General features: G+C 39.2%; 1 protein-coding gene across 4 annotated transcripts in view; it reads right to left on the bottom strand.

Annotated features, from left to right (window-relative positions):
* KDM6A (lysine demethylase 6A) overlaps positions 1–21,059 on the bottom strand; it is a 305,237-nt gene that overhangs the window by 165,558 nt on the left and 118,620 nt on the right. For all 4 annotated transcript variants that reach the window (XM_019524155.1, XM_019524154.1, XM_019524156.1 and 1 more), the window contains exon 4: positions 13,552–13,601. In XM_019524155.1, the coding sequence (XP_019379700.1) occupies positions 13,552–13,601 (50 nt within the window). The remainder of the gene's footprint in view (positions 1–13,551; positions 13,602–21,059) is intronic.

The raw sequence follows: 21,059 nt of genomic DNA, 5'->3' as shown, positions 1-21,059 counted from the left end.
CTGATATCTACAATTCCACAACAATGTTGGTAAAAGGATTAAGTGCCATAAAAATGATTAAAAGCTTAAAAACATATAATGAAAAGCTAAAGGACTTCAACCAATTTAGCTAAAGAAAGGAAGAGTTAAGGAGCACTTTGATCATACAGGCAGTCCTCAGACAAATGACAAAATTGGTTCCTGAAAACCGCATCTTAAGTCGAAATGCTTTAACTCAGAACCAGTTTCCCCATATGAAACAATGTTATAAATGGGGAATTGGTTCCTGAACCAATACCCAATACCCTATTTTCACCAAAAATAGCCCAGAATTTTGTACTCAGTCAATTATAGATGAGTAATAGAGCTACATTAATGTATTTATATTGTAAATAGCAATTATATTGATTTGGCAGGACTTCTTTGAGGTGACTTCGCTGGACTTTTAGAAGGGGTCTTGGTTGGACTTTTTGAAGGGTTCTTGGCTGGAGTCTTCTCAGGAGTCTTGGCTGCAGGTTTTTCTGGAGTCTTGCCTGCTTTCTTAAAGAAAGTGTCCAAGGAAGTTTGGACAGATGTTTTCCAGGGAGATGGATGATGTAGCGAACTTGTTCGCCGGTGTGGCACGGTGTCAGATCAAGCATTGTAAAATTGAAACTGACATCAAAGTTGAAACAGGGTGTCAATTTATAAACGCTAAGTGCGAAATATTGCAACTCGAACATTGTAAGTCAAGGACTGCCTGTACTAAATACCTACAAGGTAAACAGATATTTGGTAGCAGAATTCTTTTCAGAGCCAATGGCCAGTAGTTTAATGTAAATGAAATGCAAACAAGAAATATGATGCACATTACAGATTGCATCAGGGCATTACAAGATTAATAAATAAAGTTTCTCTGTTAAGAAATTCCCTCCAGAGTGAGCAAGTGAGCATACACACATGCATCCACAACCCCTTCCCCTCCCCTCACCAGCATGCGTGCATGTACAATATTATAGCAAGGGCTGGCCATCAGAGAAGCTGGGAACCAGATACCTTTCAACTTAAAACCAGCATCTGAACAGCAATCCTGATTTAATGCCTCAGACAATAAGAGATCTTGTTTGACTTGTACCACCTGACCACAGTTCTTGGAAATAGATAACTGCAATTCCCAATGCTTGATTATATGACTGAATAATATAGTTAATTCCCCATATTACGAACATGCAAATTTCCACCCTGACTAGTTAGTATAAACCTGTTTAGACTGGCAACTGTAGACAGCATTTAAACTATTTGGCAGCAACAAAGAAGCTGTCTTAATTTCTTTTTTCCTCACGATGAAAAACTGTAAAAATAGCAAAAGGTAAAAAGAAAGGACGAGGCAGATAAAATAGGAGGAAAATGTTATCTAAATGTACATGAAAATTGCCTCTCTTTGAGTAAGAATATCCAAGTGCTACTGTAATGGGGAGATTCAACTTGGAGGCAAAACACAATCTAACAGTCACTGGCAGCAGGGCAAATTCAATTTTAATTTCCTAAATTATAAAAATATGTTCCCAATACTTAAAAGCAAAGACACTGATTTTCTCTGATTTTAGAGAATAATGCATTCTACCTAAAGATAAACCCAAATCCTTAGGTGCAGGCTTCCATCTCAGTTTTCTCCATCTCTTTTTGGTGGGCTCAATTTGAGGACCATATTCCCAGAAAGAACTTTTTCATGTATGTATGGACATAGGTATGATTTTCATATTCTCTACAGGAAGGTCCAGAGATAAATTACAATCAGATTTTCACAGCAATTTAGCCAAAGGGCAGAAAGCAGGATCACCTTTAAATGTGGACATCCTAACAGAACTATAAACATCTTCTTCACTTCCTAGGCAGTAAAGCACTAAGAATTTCTGCCAAAACAAAGGAAATGGTACTGGTTAAGACTAGGCGATCAATACCAGAAATTTCAAACTATAGACTGATGACCATATGCCTGTTTAACACAGGAAATATGATTATTCTGCCTTGGGATTGTCTGCACTTCAACACTCTTATGCGATCATCACTTCAGAGTATTAATAATTAAAACTGTCTGTTACCTCTTCTGCAAGACAGGTATCTTAAGATCCAATACTAAGATTAATCATGCCCAAGGGCTATAATCCCTTTAGTAAGACAACAGACATGAGCTCTGTAATTCCTGTTCTCTCAGTTCACTTAAAAACATAGAAAAGGAGAGATAATCTATAGAAGGAACTTGCCCAAATTTGGAAAAGGTCATTTAATATGCTATTTATTAATTTGACATAAAGCAAAGATGCAAAGCTCTTCATTTACTGCTTCCAGAATCAAAAAGGTTGATCGTTCACCCACCAAACTGACTTCCAATGACAGTGACATTTCCAAGTGTTAGAGCTACTCTGCTAATCCAACTTTAGCAGCATTAAGACTTGATGTTAATCACTTCCTTGGTTGGCAGAGTACAGGAATGGAGAAGTTTGGTTTCCACAAGTCAGAAGACACCTTTCATAAGTATAGCTCATCATACTCTTCCTGACTATTATGAAATATTTGTGACACTGTCAGAAAATTAACAGACAGGTTATCCAATAAAGGATTAGTGCTACAAGACTGTGGAGAAGATATGGAGCCCTAGTTCCCAAAAATTTCCAAGCCCCGGACCAGATAACAAGGCAGGACTTGGTGGTGAGCCAGCAACAATTAATATCTGGGCCTCAAACACAATGTATATGTACTTTCAAAAACTTCCTAAGGGGACACAAATACAATTTCCAGATACAATTTCTGGCTTTGGGTTTCTAGGCACACTTTTTGGATGCAGATTGTTTTACAGCCCCTTTGAGAGCTGAAACTCCATAATTTATCTGGTCCTGAGATATGAGTGAGCTCACTGTTTCTCCCAGTTTAGCAACTAGCTTAGCAAAACCTTTCCCAGAATTCTCACTTATGGGTACTGGCTTACAGTTCACCCCCTTGGACACAGACTTCATAAAAAGGTCCCTAAAGCCCTTTACCTTACATAGCACAAAACAAACAAAGTTATAGATCCAGGAAAAAAAATACCCGTCTCTCATTCTCTGCCCATTTTCCTTATTACTCCGGAGTGTTTCTCAGGAATCTAGTCAATCCCTTCTTAGGATTCCTGGTCCCCCTTGACTTGTTTACTTAATCACAGCCCCTATTTTCTTTTTCTACAGCCAGCTTCCTTTAGCCTTAGCTGGTGTCACAGTCCAAGATTTCTCATCTTCACTCCTTTGCAAGTCTGTCTTGAGTCTCTCACAGGCTCTGTGATTTTTATGATCCAGAACTACCAAGATATCTTTTACAGAAATTACACTCCTTCAAACCCCAGGTCCCTACAAAGAAAGTGAAGATAGCTGGTTCTTTTAGCTTCAGGCAACATATTGGCATAAAGTGTTCTGACTTGAACTGGTGACCATCAAGGTTTAATAACAATTATTATCTCTAGGGAGGGAAATATATAACAATCCTAGGAGCAGATGATGGTCTTTGTTAATGCCAAGCTACTGAATAACAGAGTACATTAAGATAAAGAGATTCTTTCAAATCATCCCATTTATAATAAATCACAGGCTCTATTAGTCTGTGAACTCAGTTTATTTAGACTATTTTATCTCAGTCAGGAAACACCTTCAAGTCATACATGCAATGTTTGTTGAAATAATTAATACTTAAAAGAGATCCTAGTCATGTTTGAGTCCGAAACATCTCTCACCAGGGGTTTGGCTGTGGAACCCTTTTTCACAACACTAAGTGCACAGGAAACTCAATGTTTAGCTTAAATCTAAAGCAAAAAACCCGAATAAGAAAAATGTCATGATAAGAAAAAAACAACACCCCACAGCCTAAAAAATTAGGGTGACTATACATCGTGGTTTGGCCAGGACAGTCCAGGATTTCATAGGTCTTTCCAGCATCCCTACCAGTTGGCTAAAATGGAAGCAAAATTCCAGGATTATAACATTTTAAAATATTTTCATTTAGCCTCCTCCGATTATATTAGTTAAACGATTAACTGATAACACAGCAGCTCAGATGCAGCTGCTTGTTCGAAGCCACTTCCGGCACCCTTTGTCTGGGAGCAGGTGGCAAGCCCAGCCAGGCAACACTGGCCCACATGAAGCCCTGTGCTGGGAGGGAGGGAGCACATGTGAACAAGCAACTAACTGCTTAACTGATGAGTCATTAGGCGGCTCCCAGTTTTCCTCTTTGGCTATGGATACTAGTCCCCCTTGCCCCTTCCCCTCCCTCCACCCCACCTGCCCTGCTGCCTTCTGATTCCTGCTGGGATATCACAGGGCTTCCCTTCCCTGCCAGACTTCACTGGCCTTGACTAAAGGATAACCAGTACGCTAACCAGTTATCACTGCACTTATTGGTTAAACAATTAATTGTTTAACCTTTCACATCTCTAGCATGTGCTTGGCCTGGCTCCTCCCGAGCAGTGGCTGGAGGCTAGGGGACAGGCTCGGCTGAGCACCGCTCGCCTCCTACCTGGGGCACGGATGGCTGGGTATGGGGCTCAGGTACCTATGCAGGGTGAACCAGTGGCTGCCCACTGTCTTGTGCTCTGCTGCTGTGGCTGCTGCTGAGGCCTGAGCTGAGCATGGTGGACTCTGTATGTGGATGTGGGGTGGGTGAGGGGTGTGGGTGTCACACCCTGAATTTCCTTACTCCATTCCAGATTCTCTTCCAAATAATATGGTCACCATATAAATAATATACAGCAAATGATATTTATAAGTCTGAATACTAGACAATTCTTTACCTCCTCAAAAACTAAATATTCTTAAATACCACATACCTTCTGAAATTTCTATCACCAGGAGTTTGTGCCATAAACTACAATCATTGTGAGGGACACTATCTTGATGGTTATCCGAGGTTACGCATATAAGTGTCCGAATGATACATTTGTATGAGCTATGACCACAACATAACTAATTATTTATGAAGATACTACTCTGAATTAGATGTAGTTATTTCCAAAGTTCATTGATGACTGAGTCAAAACTTTCCTGTGATTTAACGTTTCACATTGAAATCCTAGAGCAGCACTGCTGGGATAAAGCTAAACTCTCAATTAAGAAATACTTAAGATTTTTATGGGACAGAGTCAATTACAATGCAAATAAGCATTAATTCCAGAACTGATAATTGTAGTTTTAAAGATTAAAGCCCAAAATTTTCAAAATACATCAGCATTTTGTTTCTATAATATTTCAGCCACCATAAAAATAAATTTATAAATACTATTATCTCCATTAGGAAGAGAAATTCTATCATTGAGATATGAAAGCCTATTTATGATCTAACAATGAACAAATTATTAAGGACCCACAATAAACTCTTAAGTATTTTTTTAATAAAAATTAAAAGTTACTAAGGAAACAATTTACTGTTATTGTACTGTCTTAATTAAAGCTAAATCTTTGTCTCATATTTTAAAACTAACAGAAATAACACTGGATTCTGTCCAAACAACTATTCAGTATGTTGAGGTTACCATAGAACATAAAGGTTGTGCATCAATGAAATGGAAAATTACTTTGTCTTCTATTAGACATTCCCAGGTACAAAATGCTTCCATATTCTCAGTTATCAATATGTCTAGTAATTGACTTCTTGCTCAGTTTTTTAAAAAAGGAAGGAAATGAACTTATATGCTAGAGAAAAGAATATAGCAAGACAGCCAAACATTAGAGATACAAAACCTTTCCAATTGTTTTCCTATTACACAGCATTAGGAAAAGAAATCCAAAAGAAAAGTGCTTATTGTACCAGGGAAGAAAATATAGATGAAAAGAGACTACATAAAAGGTATTAACTCCAATTACAGGTTTGATTAGAAAAAATATGCTGTAAACATGTGGCTCTTTGTTACTTCAATAAACAATGGATTAAAAAAAGTCTCAACACCAGGCAAAATTATTTTAAACATCAAGTTCGAGATACTCTTTGTAATTTTTTTCTGAAGTTTAATTACAAAGAATTTTTAACACTGACATTAAAGAGCTACTGTCCTGTGTGTTAGGTCTCCACGCTAAAAGAAAACGGCTTTACATTGGTAGTTCAAGTTCATTTAGAAAAGCAGCACCTTGTAAAAAAAGGACTTCAGAATCTTAAGATTACTTTCTGCAACAGGGTCATGAACCAGCTGACGTACTTTTTATGCTTCAGAACACAAAACTTTCTAAGACTAGGAACTAAAATTTAGGTCTTCCTTTTGAGCAGACAAGTTCTGCCACATGCACACTGATTGTCCTATAAGGCCCTACCTGTAGTATCTTTCCTATGTTCCTAAATGAAGGCTGGGTATAGACTTCCTATGGTAGCAAATGAGGTCATCAGCTGAAGCATGTTGCAAACCCCAAGGCTAGAAAGCAACACAGGCAAGCTCTCCAGCCAGAGAACACAAGAGGGCTACTCCCTGGGCCACCCCCGGCTTTACAGGAATGCATTACTTGAAGGCTTGCTCTCTCCCCTGCCTGGGAAGGGGCAAGCTGTCAATAGGCAGCCCCCAATGGTTTTAAAGTGTCTCAAGTGCAGCATCCCAGACAGACCGCACACAAGATGACTTAAAAGCCTGAGACATGGGAAAGGGGTCAGCTTCCCCTAACTGTGGGTCCCAACTCCTCCCACAGAGCCATAAACCAGGAGGAATAACTTCCCTGGCCCTAGTTCTTGTCCCCACCCTGGGCTTTACAATCCCCGTCCTTGTCACCCAACTGGGTAACAAGGGCTAAATTTAAAGCCCCAGGGCCAAGAACTAGGCTTGGGCCAGTCTTCCCAAGCCTGATATCCAATCCCTGGGAACCTGTTGCAGCTGCAAGGCTGCCCAAGCCCTGGGTCGCCCCCTGCTTGTGATAAGCTCCTTTCCAGTGCAGGGTTTGAAAAGCTGTAGAGATCTTGGTGGGCCCCAGGGCACCCTGCCTCCTGGTGACAATAAGTAGAGAAGACACAGTTCCCTCCTCCCCACCCAGATGAGCCTGGGACTGCAACAGCTAGTATCTGTAACAGGTAAGACAAAGTAACACAGAAGCTTTGCTTTTCCACCCATGCAGACTTTGCCCTGTTGTTTGCACAGTAGAGTCCTGGTTGCATTCCAGAGCAGCCCCTTGCCTTCCATGTGTTGGGGAAAAGTGGAGGGGGCAATGAGGTGGAGGAGTGAGGAGCGGTGTCATCTGGAATATTTGAAGGACTGACCAGACACTATTCACAGAATGCTGTGTCCCCACGTAACACTGAACTGGCCCAAGAGGACCGACTCAAAATAGTACCCAATTGTTCCAGTGTGCTTTTGAAATGTTCCAGGACGCTTAAACTAATCTTAAAGTGGCATACACATCTGCACTTTTTGAGTTTATTACATTTTTATCTAAAACTTTCTAGGCATTACATGTGCTCACATCCTTAGACTTTCAGGTTGGGAAAAAAAAAAATGAAGCGAGGAATTCCTGATCCTGATTCCAGTGTCACGTGAGAGTTCTAGCAGAAATAAGTGGACCTCCAATGAAGCTCCCAGTACATGTCCAAAATGGTAAGAACCTAAGTGATGAAATCAAGCTGTATTAAACTAACAAAAAAATAACCTCACCCTACTTATACAGGGAGCCCAACCAGATGCAAATTCTTTTTTTCTGAGCAGTATAAGAGATAAAGATATAATAAAAGACCTCCCCCCTCTGCAGACAGTCATGCTGGAATTGCTATGGAAGAGAATTCTACCAGCCCATTTTGAAGGAAATAAAGCCCTACCATTATGAACTCAGTTACAACTGCATGGGTGCCAGCTGTCTCCTCCCATTTTGACTAAAGATCTTGACTACTGCATCTTCACTTTTCAATCCCCTCCTCTTTAGACATGCTCAAAATGACCATGCCAAATTTAAAGTGTTATTTTCCCTGAATCATCAAGTCCCACAACTATTTCCTACACTTGTCATTTTCAACCCCATCTGGTTCCTTCTTGTTCTCCCTGTCCCTTGGCTGGCTACTTTCCTCCTCACCTTCTGCTCACTTTGTTTGCACTGAGGTAGGTAAATAAATAAATAAAAAGTCTTGCCCAATCAACAGCAGATATGTAAGAAATATACTTGGGCTCACAGATTTTTATTAATGCCCTTAACCTTTTAGTTAACATTTTACAGGGTAAACATGCCAAGTCAGGCAATGGGCATATTTTAAAATGCAGAGTTTAAAGGCACAGTAAGACCAGTTCAGTACTGCAGAATTCTATTAGTTTTGCAGCATACTGTGGGGTGATCTGTGGATGCCAAAGGAACTTCAAAGAAAACACCTTTTTTTGACATGAGCAATTCAAGAAAAAAAAACAACTCATTGGATTACCCATAAGGGTATTATCAGGTTATACAGGGGCAAAAGCATTATTGGGCATCTTCCTAATCTTTCATTTTTGTTACAATAAAAATATTGGATCATCTGGTGACTCAACAAATGGAGACTGTAAATTACAGGAGAATTAAACCAAACTATGAAAACTTTTCCACTTCAGTGTTTTCTATATTCAACACAACATTCTGTATTATCATTTGAAAAGTACTTATACACTGTGAACACTACAATGATGAAAACTGAAGAACAAGTTACAGGTACCTGTCAGAATGTCCTAAACATGTTGTACTTTCTTGCATACAACACATCCTGAAGTTAAATATGCACCTTGTTTTAAATAGGCAAAATGAAGAAAAAAGATCTTTCCTTGCATCAAGTGACTGAGTAGCAGCACTAAGGAGCTGAACCTGCTTATTGTTCTGCTCCCTGTGGATTGTGTGCAGACTTTACTTTAGCTTTCACCCAAAGTTCAAGCAGCAGCAACTGCTGTTCCCTTATTTCCTGACTTACAATACACATTCCAATTTCCAGCAGCTGTTTTTGAAATAAAAGGAACATTCTGTATGCAGGAATATGGTAGTCAAAGCGAGTTAAATCCTCAAATAATCCATCTGTGTCCTATATTTATGCATGAAATGAATAAACAATAGACCCGTAATACTTTTATTTAAACAATACAGAACCTACACATATGAACATTTGATACAAATGTGCTGCATCAATACACAATAGATTGTGCCCATGTTTGACTTACCCTTTGATTTCAAAGCAGGATACCAGGGCAAATATGCATAAGAACTAACAGATACATTCTCAGATGTGGTCACAAGACTATAATACAACTGCCATACTGGGTCAACCAACAGTCCACTATCCTGTTTCTGACAGTGGCAGTAGTACATGCAGTGGTGGAAAAGTATATAAAAAAAAGCATGTCTAGAGTGATCCATCCCATCATTGATTTAGGGGCATCAAAGGATATATCCCTAGCCATTCTACTATTAATGTACCTAACTCCATAAATCTGTCTAATCCCTTTATAGCTAGGGAGAGAAGTTACTCACAAACTGGGACAAATGATCAGAAACCAGTTCAAATATATAACACAACAGAAGTTCAGTGCACATAAACCACTTTCAAAATGGCTGAAACAGGTTTAAGATAAACCTGGATGGATGCAGTATCAAGGCTTAACTATCAATTTATTGAAATTTGTCCCAGATCCCCTCCAGATTCAAGTTAACTCACAGTCCCCGCCCCTCCCCCCCAGCATCCCAGGATACTTTGTACCCCCCTGCAAGCTCCCTCTCACAGGGTGGGCAGGCCTAGCTTTGGCCCATGCCATCTGCTCCAGCTGAGCAGGGAGGCATGCTCTACTGCCCCCCCAGCTTCTGGCCTCAGCCACTGAAGGCATGTGGCTGCATTCCTGGAATCAAAAGTGAATGTCTGTTCACTTGCTTATCAGTACAATCTACACAGCTTAGACTAACCTCCAAAGACTGAATCGATTCAGCCTCAGGCTTTTTGACTGTCTGTACTTAGCATACGAGTCTGGCTATACTATCCTCCTCCACAACCTCCTGTGGCAATGGGTTCCACAAATTAACTATGCACTATATAAAAAAAAAAAAAATCCTCTTGTTCATTTAAAATCTGCTTCCTCTTCACCAGTCCTAATATTTTGGAACTTAGTGAACATGACTATCATATCTTCCACTTAGCCTTCTCCTTTCCAAACAGAAGACTTTTAACTTGTTTAATCTCTCCTGTAACAGCAGTGTGGTCTATACCAGGGGTCAGCAACATTTTTGGGCAGAATGCCAAAAACACCCACAACCTCAGCTTGTAAGATGCTTCTGTGCCAGAGGCAGACAGTGGAAGACCTGAGGGGCTTAATCCTTGTTGCGAAATGCACCCTCAGCCCCTTTCCCCACCACCTGCCCTGAAGAGCGCACACCAAGCAAAATGTCTTCATATGCCATACACTGGCAAATGTGCCAGGAGTTGCCTACCCCTTGTCTATACCCTTCATCATCTCTGTTGCCCTTCTCTGTACCTTTCCTAATTCCCCTATGTCCTTTCTGAGATATGGAGAGCACAGATGTACACAGCATTTAAGCTGTGGACACAGCATGGATTTATGTAGTGGAAAGATATTTACTGTTTTGTTTTCAATTCCCTTTTTAATGAGTCCCAATATTTTATTGGTTTTGTTCACCACAGTGCATTGAGCTGATGTTTTTAAAGAACTACCTATAATGACCCCAAGGTCTATTTCCTGAGTCATAAAAACTAATTCAGTCCAACACTGTGTACATATAGTTGAGGTTATTTTTCCCCTATGTGCATTATCTTGCACTTGTCAACAATGAAATGCATCTGCCACTTTTTCCCCACTTGATTCTGGGAGATCTCTGCAGCTCCTCACCATCAGCTTAGGATTTGACTACTTGGCATAACTGAGCATGGTCTATGAACTCTGAAATTTCACTGAGCATTCCCTTTAACAGGTCACTTATGAAGAAGTTGTACCAAACTGTTCCCAACACAAATCCATGTTGAACCCCGCTACTGACTTTCCTCTGTTCTGAAAGATGACCATTTAGCACTACCTGTTTTCCCTAGATTTTAACCAGATTTCAGTCCAAAAATAAACCTAACCTCCAACCCTATAGAAACTCAGTTTTTTTAAAAGCATTTGGTAAAGCACCTTGTCAAAAGCCCCCTGAAAATCCAAATGCAAATTTATATTACATCTATTGAATCCCCCTTCACACTCAAAGAACTCCAGCAGATGGTCTTTTTATATATGTTAGTAGTTTAATGGATAGGTGCCCCTAAAGGAACTAAATTAAATATATTTCAACAAAATAAGCATATGTAACATTTAATAACCTGCTTCTTTTGGCAAAGAGGTAACATTAAGTACATCAAGAAAACCTACAATGAAGTTATCAAATGTGCATTGGAAACAATGTTCTAAAAGCCATAAGATTTCCTAAGGGTCACCTGCACAAATTCTCTGGGACTTGGACATTGTAAGAAAAAAAGATTTTACAAAATACAGTTAAAATGAATACCCTGTACCAGGGCTAACCAACTACAGAGTGGTCAGGGGCTGTATGCTCCCTCTACCCCCAAATCCCCACAACTGAACTACATGGGCATTCCTCTTACCCTCACCCCTCTGTGGAGCCCCTCTAGACCATGGTCTCTTTGGGCCCCATGGGCCAAGCTGCTCTGTCCCACCACCAAAGACAGGAGCAGGAGAAGGGGAAGCCCCAGAGATCCCAATGGCAGCAGCAGCTGGACTGGGGTTCTGGGGGCCACAAATTAACCCCTGGTAAGCCCTGTGTCAAATGGCCCTGCCCTATAGTATTTGTATAATACAGCAGCAACACAAAGAATAGCATACAATTAAGTAAGATGAACCTACAACAAACTAGCTATTTTGCATAGGACAAGCTGCTCTTGAGACAATACCAAATTAAAGTTATTTATGTATAAGAGTTCTTTGAAATGACCTCTATATGCTCACATTTGGGACATTAAAATTTTGCATCCATAAGTGGAAAGTGTACAGGCCACCTGAAGGAAAATGTTGAACAGAGATACAAAACTTGTTAAACATAAGATAATATTTGCCTAAAGTCAAAATCTCTTGAAGCAGAATTGTAAAACAAAGGAAATGGGGTTAAACAAGTTTTTACTGTAAAGACTATCATAAGCTACAGTTGAGATCCATAAAGCTAAAGTATTTACAAATTTACTTCTAACAGTAGCACTGGATACAGCCCATTACATAATTCAGCATGTATACTAAAATGAGCTACTATTATACCAGCCAAATAAATAACCCAAATCACAAAATACTTTTTATGTATAACAGAAAAGATACTGACAGCACAGAAACTTTTACAGTATAGCAGACTGATAATTAACAAATTTTCCAGCACTTACAATTTATAGTAATGTCATTCTAGATTAAATGCATCTGAGAGTATATAACACTACTTTTAAAAAAAGTTAAATATCTATCAATTCTCAAAGAAAAAACAAACCCTGAACTCCAAATTTCTTTTCACTGCAAAACCCTCAAGTGGGAAACTTGAGCTACTCTGAACTGGGTTCTGAATTAGCCATTATGACTTCAGTATACAATCTCAGAATATGAGTAGCCCTTAAACTAACTGTTTCTGCCAGCCACAAGAAAGGGGTGACCCATATCCATGCAGAAGCATCTCTCGCATATATTTTATTTTTCAATAATTTTTTTTGGTATGGTCCTATGCAGGGGGCCCTCTGGAGCTAGGTTTTAGATGCACATAATGCACAATGCCAACAGGATGCTCAAATCCTGCCCTCTCCACATGCAGAACACGTTCCATTCAGTCTATTCCATTACAGATAGGGCCACGTGTCAGGGCACACTTCTGCTCATTATGCAATTCCAAAAATCACAGAAAAAATGATAGAAAACTATCAGTCAAACACTGAAGCGTGGCACTAAAGGCTGAAATTAGGAAAGCATCCCTATTCATGAAGGTACTTAAGTATGTGTTTAAAGGTTAATATATGATTATGTCCCTTGCTTAAAGTTAACAAGTTAATCACATGCCTAAGTACTTTCCCAAACTCAGAGCTTAAATCAGCAGCTACAAAATGTTGCCATACAACAGATGTGTGTACAGAACACTGGTCTCTATACTATTAATAATGAGGACTTTTTGATTTTTTTACAATCTAATTTAAATGTGTAACATAAAAGCTCTTAATATAAAAGAGTGTTATTTTTTTAGAATCTGTTGAAAAGATGCTTTCTTATTCATGATCTAAATAAATTCTATAATAAAATATTAAAAGTTACATTTGGGCATGAACATCAAAAGGAGAGGAAAAGGGTGCTGAACATTGTGCAGCAGCCTTTCACATGGTTTACGTCTCTCAATAATTGAACCTGCCCATATATTTAACAGGGCTTATTTATGAAAAACTGCAGTAAGCAGTAATAAAAGCAAATTCCACAAAACACTGCTGGCTTGGTGAAGCAATAGCTAGTTAAATGTATTACACGGTAAGAACTAATAGCAGATCTATTTTGCAGATTTATACACAAATTAACTCACTTTAAAAGGTCAAGCATGTAAAAAACAATACAGTGGGTGGGGGGAAGGGGAGCAAATATGTACAGACCTTCCAGTAGTCAGATTGTAAACTGTAGTACCTCTGGTATGCAGATAATGCTGAAAGAGAAAAATAAAAATTGTTTTTAAAAAAGACCAAGACTGAAAGCCTTAAAAACCTCTCAAAATATACAAGTGTAAAATGATAAATGATTTAATAAAAGTACCTTTACTGCAATAAGTGCACTTCTGTGGGTAATGTATTTTGTAAAGATTATAATTTTTCTGTATGAAGTGTGTCAACCCAAAACCACATTATATTATGATTTATATGAACTTGATATTTAATATTTTAAAGTAACCTTATGAAACAATTCTATTGGTTGACATTTTGGATTTCTGGCAAAGCTGCTATCAATTCAAAAATTTAATCATACAATGCATTTACAATGCTCCACAGTATCCTGCAGTTTTTGAAAGGAATGGCAGTCGCACCAAAAAAAAAAAAACGAACTACAACATGAGCACAATCCTCTTTTCACCTGTCAAAGAAAAGTTAGGGGGAGCAGGGGACAGCTTCAAATTTTAGCCAGCACCTACCAAGGCTGAAATCAATATGAAACAGAGACCTACTTTTAGCCCAGCATGGGGACAATATCCAACTGGGAACTGTAGCATTACAGCGATGATTTTTCACCAAATCATTGCTTCCTTTTCTTCTCCCATAAAATACTGGTACAACAGATTCAACCTTTTGACTAGTAGGCGTCTGATGCATGAGCATCACCACACTGAAAAATGGCAACGAGAGCACTTTAAACTCATTGAACGAGCTTTAGTTAAAGCACCCCTGACACCATTTTTCAGCGTTAGGACGCTGATACATGAGATGCTGGAGTCTGCTGGAGTGCAGTAATTACCATGCTCCCGCAGATTTGATTAACCAAGTCTGCTCTGACATGCTACAATTACAGCAAGGGTGCTCTGATGTGCTGCATGTGTATAGGTGCCCTATGTTCTTATTACACAGCTCTTATGGGAACAGCACAATACGCACAATGCAATATGTAACACAAGGCATTTTATGTAACAATCTGCTAGTATCTCTAAACGTTGGAAAATGTCAGTGTCATAAGGCAGGGGTGCCCAAGCTGCAGCATGCATGCATGGCATGAGCAGCTTCTGAGTGGCAGGTGACAGACAGGGAAAGGGACAAGAATGGCAGCTAGGACAGGAAGCAGAAGAGGAGCACCAGATCAGCCAGGGAGCACAAGGTAAGGAAAGGGGATTGGAGTAGCACCCAGGAAGTGTATGGGGTTGATTTGTGGCATGACTGCCAAAAGGTTGGCCCTACATTCATAAAGAATGCTAAAAATAAGAAAAAAAAATAAAAAACTTTCCACACATTTGGAAAGGACAATCACGGCTTTGAAAAGCTCACAAACTAAATACACACAAAACTAAACAGATTAAGCATAGGACAATAGCAATATACTATTTACATCCAAGCAAATTCACCACAAGCAAAATAGTAAATATATTAAATGCATACCCTACAACACCCCTAAAATTTAAGCCAGCCCTCCAGTAATTAGATACTATAAATTGAAAGCTATAAATGTCTTATAATTTTCTACATATACACAATCTAATTTTTGAAGGGCTGTCTTCGATTTGTTTGCGACCACCGCCACAGCAGAGTGGCAAGTGGTGGGAAGATGGACCAACCAACTCCAGCCCCTTATCTCCTCACCCCCAGGTGTGTGCCCCTTCACTGTCTACCCCCTACTTCCTCCCCACCCCTGCATATTACACTTGTGCTGGGTCCCGCACTGCTCCCTGGCTCCAGGCCAACTCCCTTGCCCTTCTGGCTACACACTGGGTCCTATGCTGCTCCTTTAGCTCCCTGCTGAGCCAGGAAGCAGCAAGACACAGCACAGAACAAGAGACTAGTGCAGGACCCAGTGCTGCCTGCAGGTACTACATTTCTGTTTAACACTCAATATTAAGGCTTTGTTTTCCCCATATTGAATGAAAGGAGGGGGTAGGGGGAACACATCTTGGAGTCCAGTAAATACAGTATTTGCATTTCTAGACCAAATTCCTCAAGACATGACTAGATATACATTTGGTCTCTTTCAGCAAAAAACTGTCATGTTACTAAAAAAAATGGATAAAGATTTAACACAAAACACATTTAAAATTAAGGCAAAAAATAATATTTTACATCCGACTTTCAGGAGCCCCATATCAATAGCTTAAGTAATAAATGTACCAGCCATGTTCTTTTAAATGTTGGTAGAGCAACTCTTTAAGTTCATTTTTGTTTGAGAATTCTAAGAATTTAAACATTTTTTCCTATCTAGACTAGAACTACTCTTCAAAGTCCTTGATTAACATTTCCAAAAATCACACAACATAAAATATAGTGTTTCCCTTGTTTTTTACTGCCTGAAAAAATCCTCAGATTGAACACTTGATAATTGAATTTAATTTACAAAAAATGTAACTGGTTTTTGAACATGTCAGAGACTTTATTCTCATTCAAAGCAGTAGCTTCCTTCTGTTCTCAATGAATGGGAAGATAAACATCTTGAATGAAAGAGTCCAGAAGTGAAGCTAAGCTGCCCTCAAGGAAAATGGAGTATAGACTAGATAAAGGCATACTGGGGAATCTGGCCACACAAGATAATTTAAAAATGATTTAAGGCCAATACTAGGTATAATCACATTACTAAAAATATAACACAGTGATATTCTGTTTATTAATTTTAAAACAAGAAAATTCCCCAAAGCATGTGTTCAGAGTTAAAATCAACAGTATAGATTAATATCTTAGAACTAAAATAAAGTTTATTTTATTGTAGTGTTCTAGTTTTTTGTTTATAAAAATGTAAATAGATACAGTTACATTTAAAAGAAATCCTAATACATTTAAATATGGAAGGATAAGTAAAAGAATCTAAACAGCTTCAGCTCTGCCATATAAAAATATAAATGGGCAAAGGAAATCCAACAGGTATTACAAGTTCAGTTCATGTATCTTGGGACCACAAATAATAAAAGAACTTAATTAAATGGGTGTTGTATTTCACTGCAGAGCAGAGCTAAGGTCTACTGACACCATCTTCTAATTAGAAGCTTTAAATCTTATACTATTAATATTAAAATTAGTCACTGAAATTCTTAGTATGATAACATTTTATGTTGTTAAAGCTGTTGGGAAGCAAAAAGTCTCTCTCTTCCAGCACAGAAAACAGTCTTCAGCAATATTATATTAAACATACTTTGTTTAAACAGGAGAGGATTAGTTTGATTCTCAGGAAAATCTGTCTTCTAACATGATCAGTTAGCCTGTCCAAAATTTAAAATGCAGACGAGATCTAAAACAAGACTGGACAAAGCACAAAAAAGTCATGGTAGCTAAACAAGCATATATTGGCAATGGGATGGTTGGTATTCAGGCAAATTTGACCAAACGTCTATAACTACTATTCTAAAATTTAAGAAGTCCTTCCTTCAATCTGATATAAATCCATGAATCTGTAGGGTTCACTTCAAGGAAAAAAAAAAATCAGTTAGATGGCCAGCACCACCTAGTGGTGTGCTGCAAGGCTAAATATGACCACAGATTTTTCACTTGCTGAATTTCTGACCCCGGTAGGGAGGTCTAACCCTGACTGGTAGTAGAAGCCTTTATAGGGCTCAATATGGCCCCAGTGAGACAAAAGCTTGTTGACACAGGGTTGTCGTGTATACGTTATTCTATGCTACTCTAATGAATGTAAAAACTAGGCAAAGGAAAGAGCTGGCCCAAGGATAGAAACGCAAACTCTATTCACTCTTCACAGCCATGGTAAAAAAAACTGAGAAGAGGGCGGGGGTATCACTTCTTCATGCAGAGCAAGACAATGATGTCACACAAGAGAGCTCTCATGCACCCAATGGTAGCAGCTTCCACAGCAGCTCTGTAGCACAACACCAAGGATACCATCCACTACCAGGCTGAAACAGTGACGCCCTGCAAAGTGGTTCTACTACTGGATTTTAGACTGTACAGTACTCTGGCAAATTATGTTGTGGGCTAATTAACCAATTTAATTCTCTGTTGTTCCAATTTCCTGCCAGCATTGCCACCTCCCTCCCAATTACCTACTCCTGATAATTGGTCACTACTGGATAGTTTGCCATTATTGCCGTTCCCCTTGGTGAGACAAATTAACCAGAATTTACTGCATCTTTAGCAAGGGGTCTACAGACTGAATAGCAGATGAAAAGCCCAAGGTCTAGCCTGAAGGATAAATGAAAGGTACAGCAGCAACCTCCAGCAGAGGATGTTTTAAGTTGCAAAAGATGACAAGGAAGTTTCTTTGAGAAAAGACAATTAATTAGCAAGTTTATCTTGAAAAGAAAGGAAGAATACACACATAGCACCTTGAAGTGGAAGATTCATAACTTTAGTTTTCACTGACCCATAAGAGCATCCAACTATGGGTCATCAACAGCAATGTTAACCATAAAATCCAAGTACACTGGTTAAACACCACAACAGTTCAGAGTTTGGTATTATAGGAAATCTTTCAATAAGACTACAATTAGGTCAGCCTTAACTTAATCCCTTCACTCTGTGTAAACACCGAAATGCAGAAGATACCATTGTAGGGGCACACCTTGATTATATTTACCTCAGAAATCCATCAGAAGATAAATTCCATTTTCCTCTCGAAAATCCCTTTTCATTGTTTATTTGACTTAAATTATTTCAAAATGGATTTAGATAGTTATTCATAACATGGGGAGACCATATTCTATAATACGAATATCAACTACAGTAAAGACTATAGCTGATATTCAAATTAGACTTTTTAATTGATTTTATAATGAAAAGCTGTACATAATTCCAGTATTTAAAACCCTAGATAACCATTCTTACTTCTCAGACATGCATACAGTTATAGTTTAAGCCCAACAACCAAAGAGAGAAAAGATACACGGCTGTGGTAACCAGGCTTCAAAAGCTGTAGCTAACAAGCAGATATAAACCTCAAACATGGCACTGGAAAGGGACTCCCAGGACATCAAGACTAGTCCCTTATATTCAGACAACTACTGGTTCAAAAAAGGGTCCACAGTATCAGCAACTCACCTCTTCCACACATCACATCAACAAGTAGCCTATAAAAAACATTCCACATGTAAAGAGCATAAGAAACGAGGGTGCCATCAGTGCCTGGTCACTGCAGTGGCAGGGAATTGCTAGGTTAATATATGCTCAGAAGATCTTAGGAAGATGACACTCCACACTACAGAGAAGAGATAATAACACTATAGTACTTGTTAATCTGGTCTTCCTGACTCCAAATCTGAGAATGAGTTTGACTCCGAGCATGTGTGAAACTTTTCTAGCACATATACAAATCATTTCTAAGAGTATGGAGAAATGCACCCTTGTAAGGGCTTCAGAACAAGGTAAAACTCTTGGTTCAGAAAGCAAAGCAGCATTTACACTGTAACTGTTACATCTGTGGGTGTCTGGAACCATACAAGTTTAATGAAACCACTCCAACTTTAATCCCAGTTTCCACCTCAGACATGGTCATTTCCATTACATTAGTTTCATTATCATTTGGTACTCTCCACTGAATCCAAGTATTTATTCAGGTCTTGGTTTTGATGCCTAGATCAGGGTTATTCAACTGGCAGCCAAGGGGCTGCACACCAGTGTCACTGAGCCTCTGGCTATGCTGAAGTTGGACAACCCTGACACAGATCAATCCTGGTCTCCATCCCATTCTAAGTGGACAGATTTCTTACCTCTTTCTCCATAATACGTCATTTTGCTTCTGTATTTTCCACCTCTAAAAGAGCTCCCTTCTGTATTAATCAACCCAATCACTTGCCTATTACCCCACTGTCCTGTTTCATAGACATTAGGGCTAGAAGGGACCTTGCAAGATCATGGGGTCCAGCCCCCTGCCCAAGGGGTCAGATCACCTCAACAAGGTAGGCATCCAAGCATTTCTCAAAAGGCATCCAGAGTAGGTACTTGCACCACTTCTGGGGAGAGTCTTTTCCAGACTGTGGAGACCCAGACAGTAAATAAGTTTTTATGTCCAGTCTAAAATGGTCTTCCAGCAGCTTGTAACTGTTAGACCTGGTCTTTCCTTGGGGTGCCCTGGTGAACAGACGTTCTCCCAGTTCCTGATGCACAGCTCTTATATACTTATCGGCTGCCATCAAGTCACCCCTGAGCCTTCGTTTCTCTAGGCTGAAGAGTCCCATGCTTCTCAGCCTCTCCTTATAAGGCCTTTTCTCTTGACCTCTAATCATGAACGTCTGAAGTGCATCTTTACGTAAGCAGGTCTGTATTCTTTCTCTAATCATTTTTCATCTCTTGCTTGGGATGCATGCTCTAGACAGTATTTGCACATGAAGTAATTCCATGCCTCTGCCATTTCAGTCCTGAAGATCCCAAATCCAGTGCCCTCCCTAACCAAATTCCCCTCATTTCTCAAAATTCTGAAATCCAAACCCCCAGTTTAGTTCTAGATTTCTCTACTTGGCATTTTAAACTGAACTAAAAATCAACTCACAACAGCTCTATCCAAGATTATTTTCAACATCCAACTCTTCTATAAGATCCTTCCTAGATGCTAAAATCTAAATCTTACACAGTATTGCCCTAATCCAAAAGTATCTATGTCCTATCATTAACAGTAATATTAGTTATTAAGTCTGTATGAGGGAAGTTAAAATCCTCCATAATTAATTAAAACGTTTCCCATGAGCTTGAAGAGACTGCTACCCACTGCCCAGTCCATTCTTGGTGGTCTATGACAACCCCTTAATACAACTCTTATGGGGCCATTTTTTACTGTCCCTCTACTGTGATTCTCCTTTAGATTCTGTGTTGGACATCATATTTTATGTCACTGCAACCTCTCACTGCTACCTTATCATGTGTGCCTTTAATCTAACTTTGCTAACTGGCTTATACCTTTAATAAATGTATTCCAGTCTTCAAACTACAGGCAGTCCTCGGACGTAAGACACAACTGGTTCCTGAAAACCGCGCCTTAAGTCAGAACGTTGCAACTCAGAACCAATTTTCTCATAAGAAATAAGGTTATAAATGGGGGATTCGTTCCTGGTGAAATACCCTACTTTCACCAAAAATACCCCAAATTTTGTACTCGATCAATTATAGATGAGTAATATAGCTACATTAACGTATTTATATTGTAAACAGCAATCATATTGATTTGGAAGGACTTCTTTGAGGTGACTTGGCTGGACTTTATGAAGGGATGTTGAGTCTTCTCCGGAGTCTTGTCTGCTTTCTTAAAGAAAGTGTCCCAGGAAGTTTGGACAGACAGGAGATGGGTGATGCAGTGAACTTGTTCACTGGCGTGGCGTGGCGTGGGGTGGCATTGGATCAAGTGTTGTAAAGTTGAAATGAATGTCAGAAAGTTGAAACAGGGTGGCAATTTGTAAACCTTGTAAGTGCAAAATGTTGTAACTCGAAATATTGTAAGTCAAGCACTGCCTGTATGCGCTTTGCTTTGCAGGGGGCAAACA

The sequence above is a fragment of the Gavialis gangeticus genome, unplaced genomic scaffold (genome assembly GCF_001723915.1).
Source record: "Gavialis gangeticus isolate Ggan-Ray unplaced genomic scaffold, GavGan_comp1, whole genome shotgun sequence".
NCBI classification, from domain to species: domain Eukaryota; kingdom Metazoa; phylum Chordata; order Crocodylia; family Gavialidae; genus Gavialis; species Gavialis gangeticus.
The sequence above is the reverse complement of the archived record's forward strand: the minus strand, read 5'-3'. Positions and strand labels throughout refer to the sequence as shown.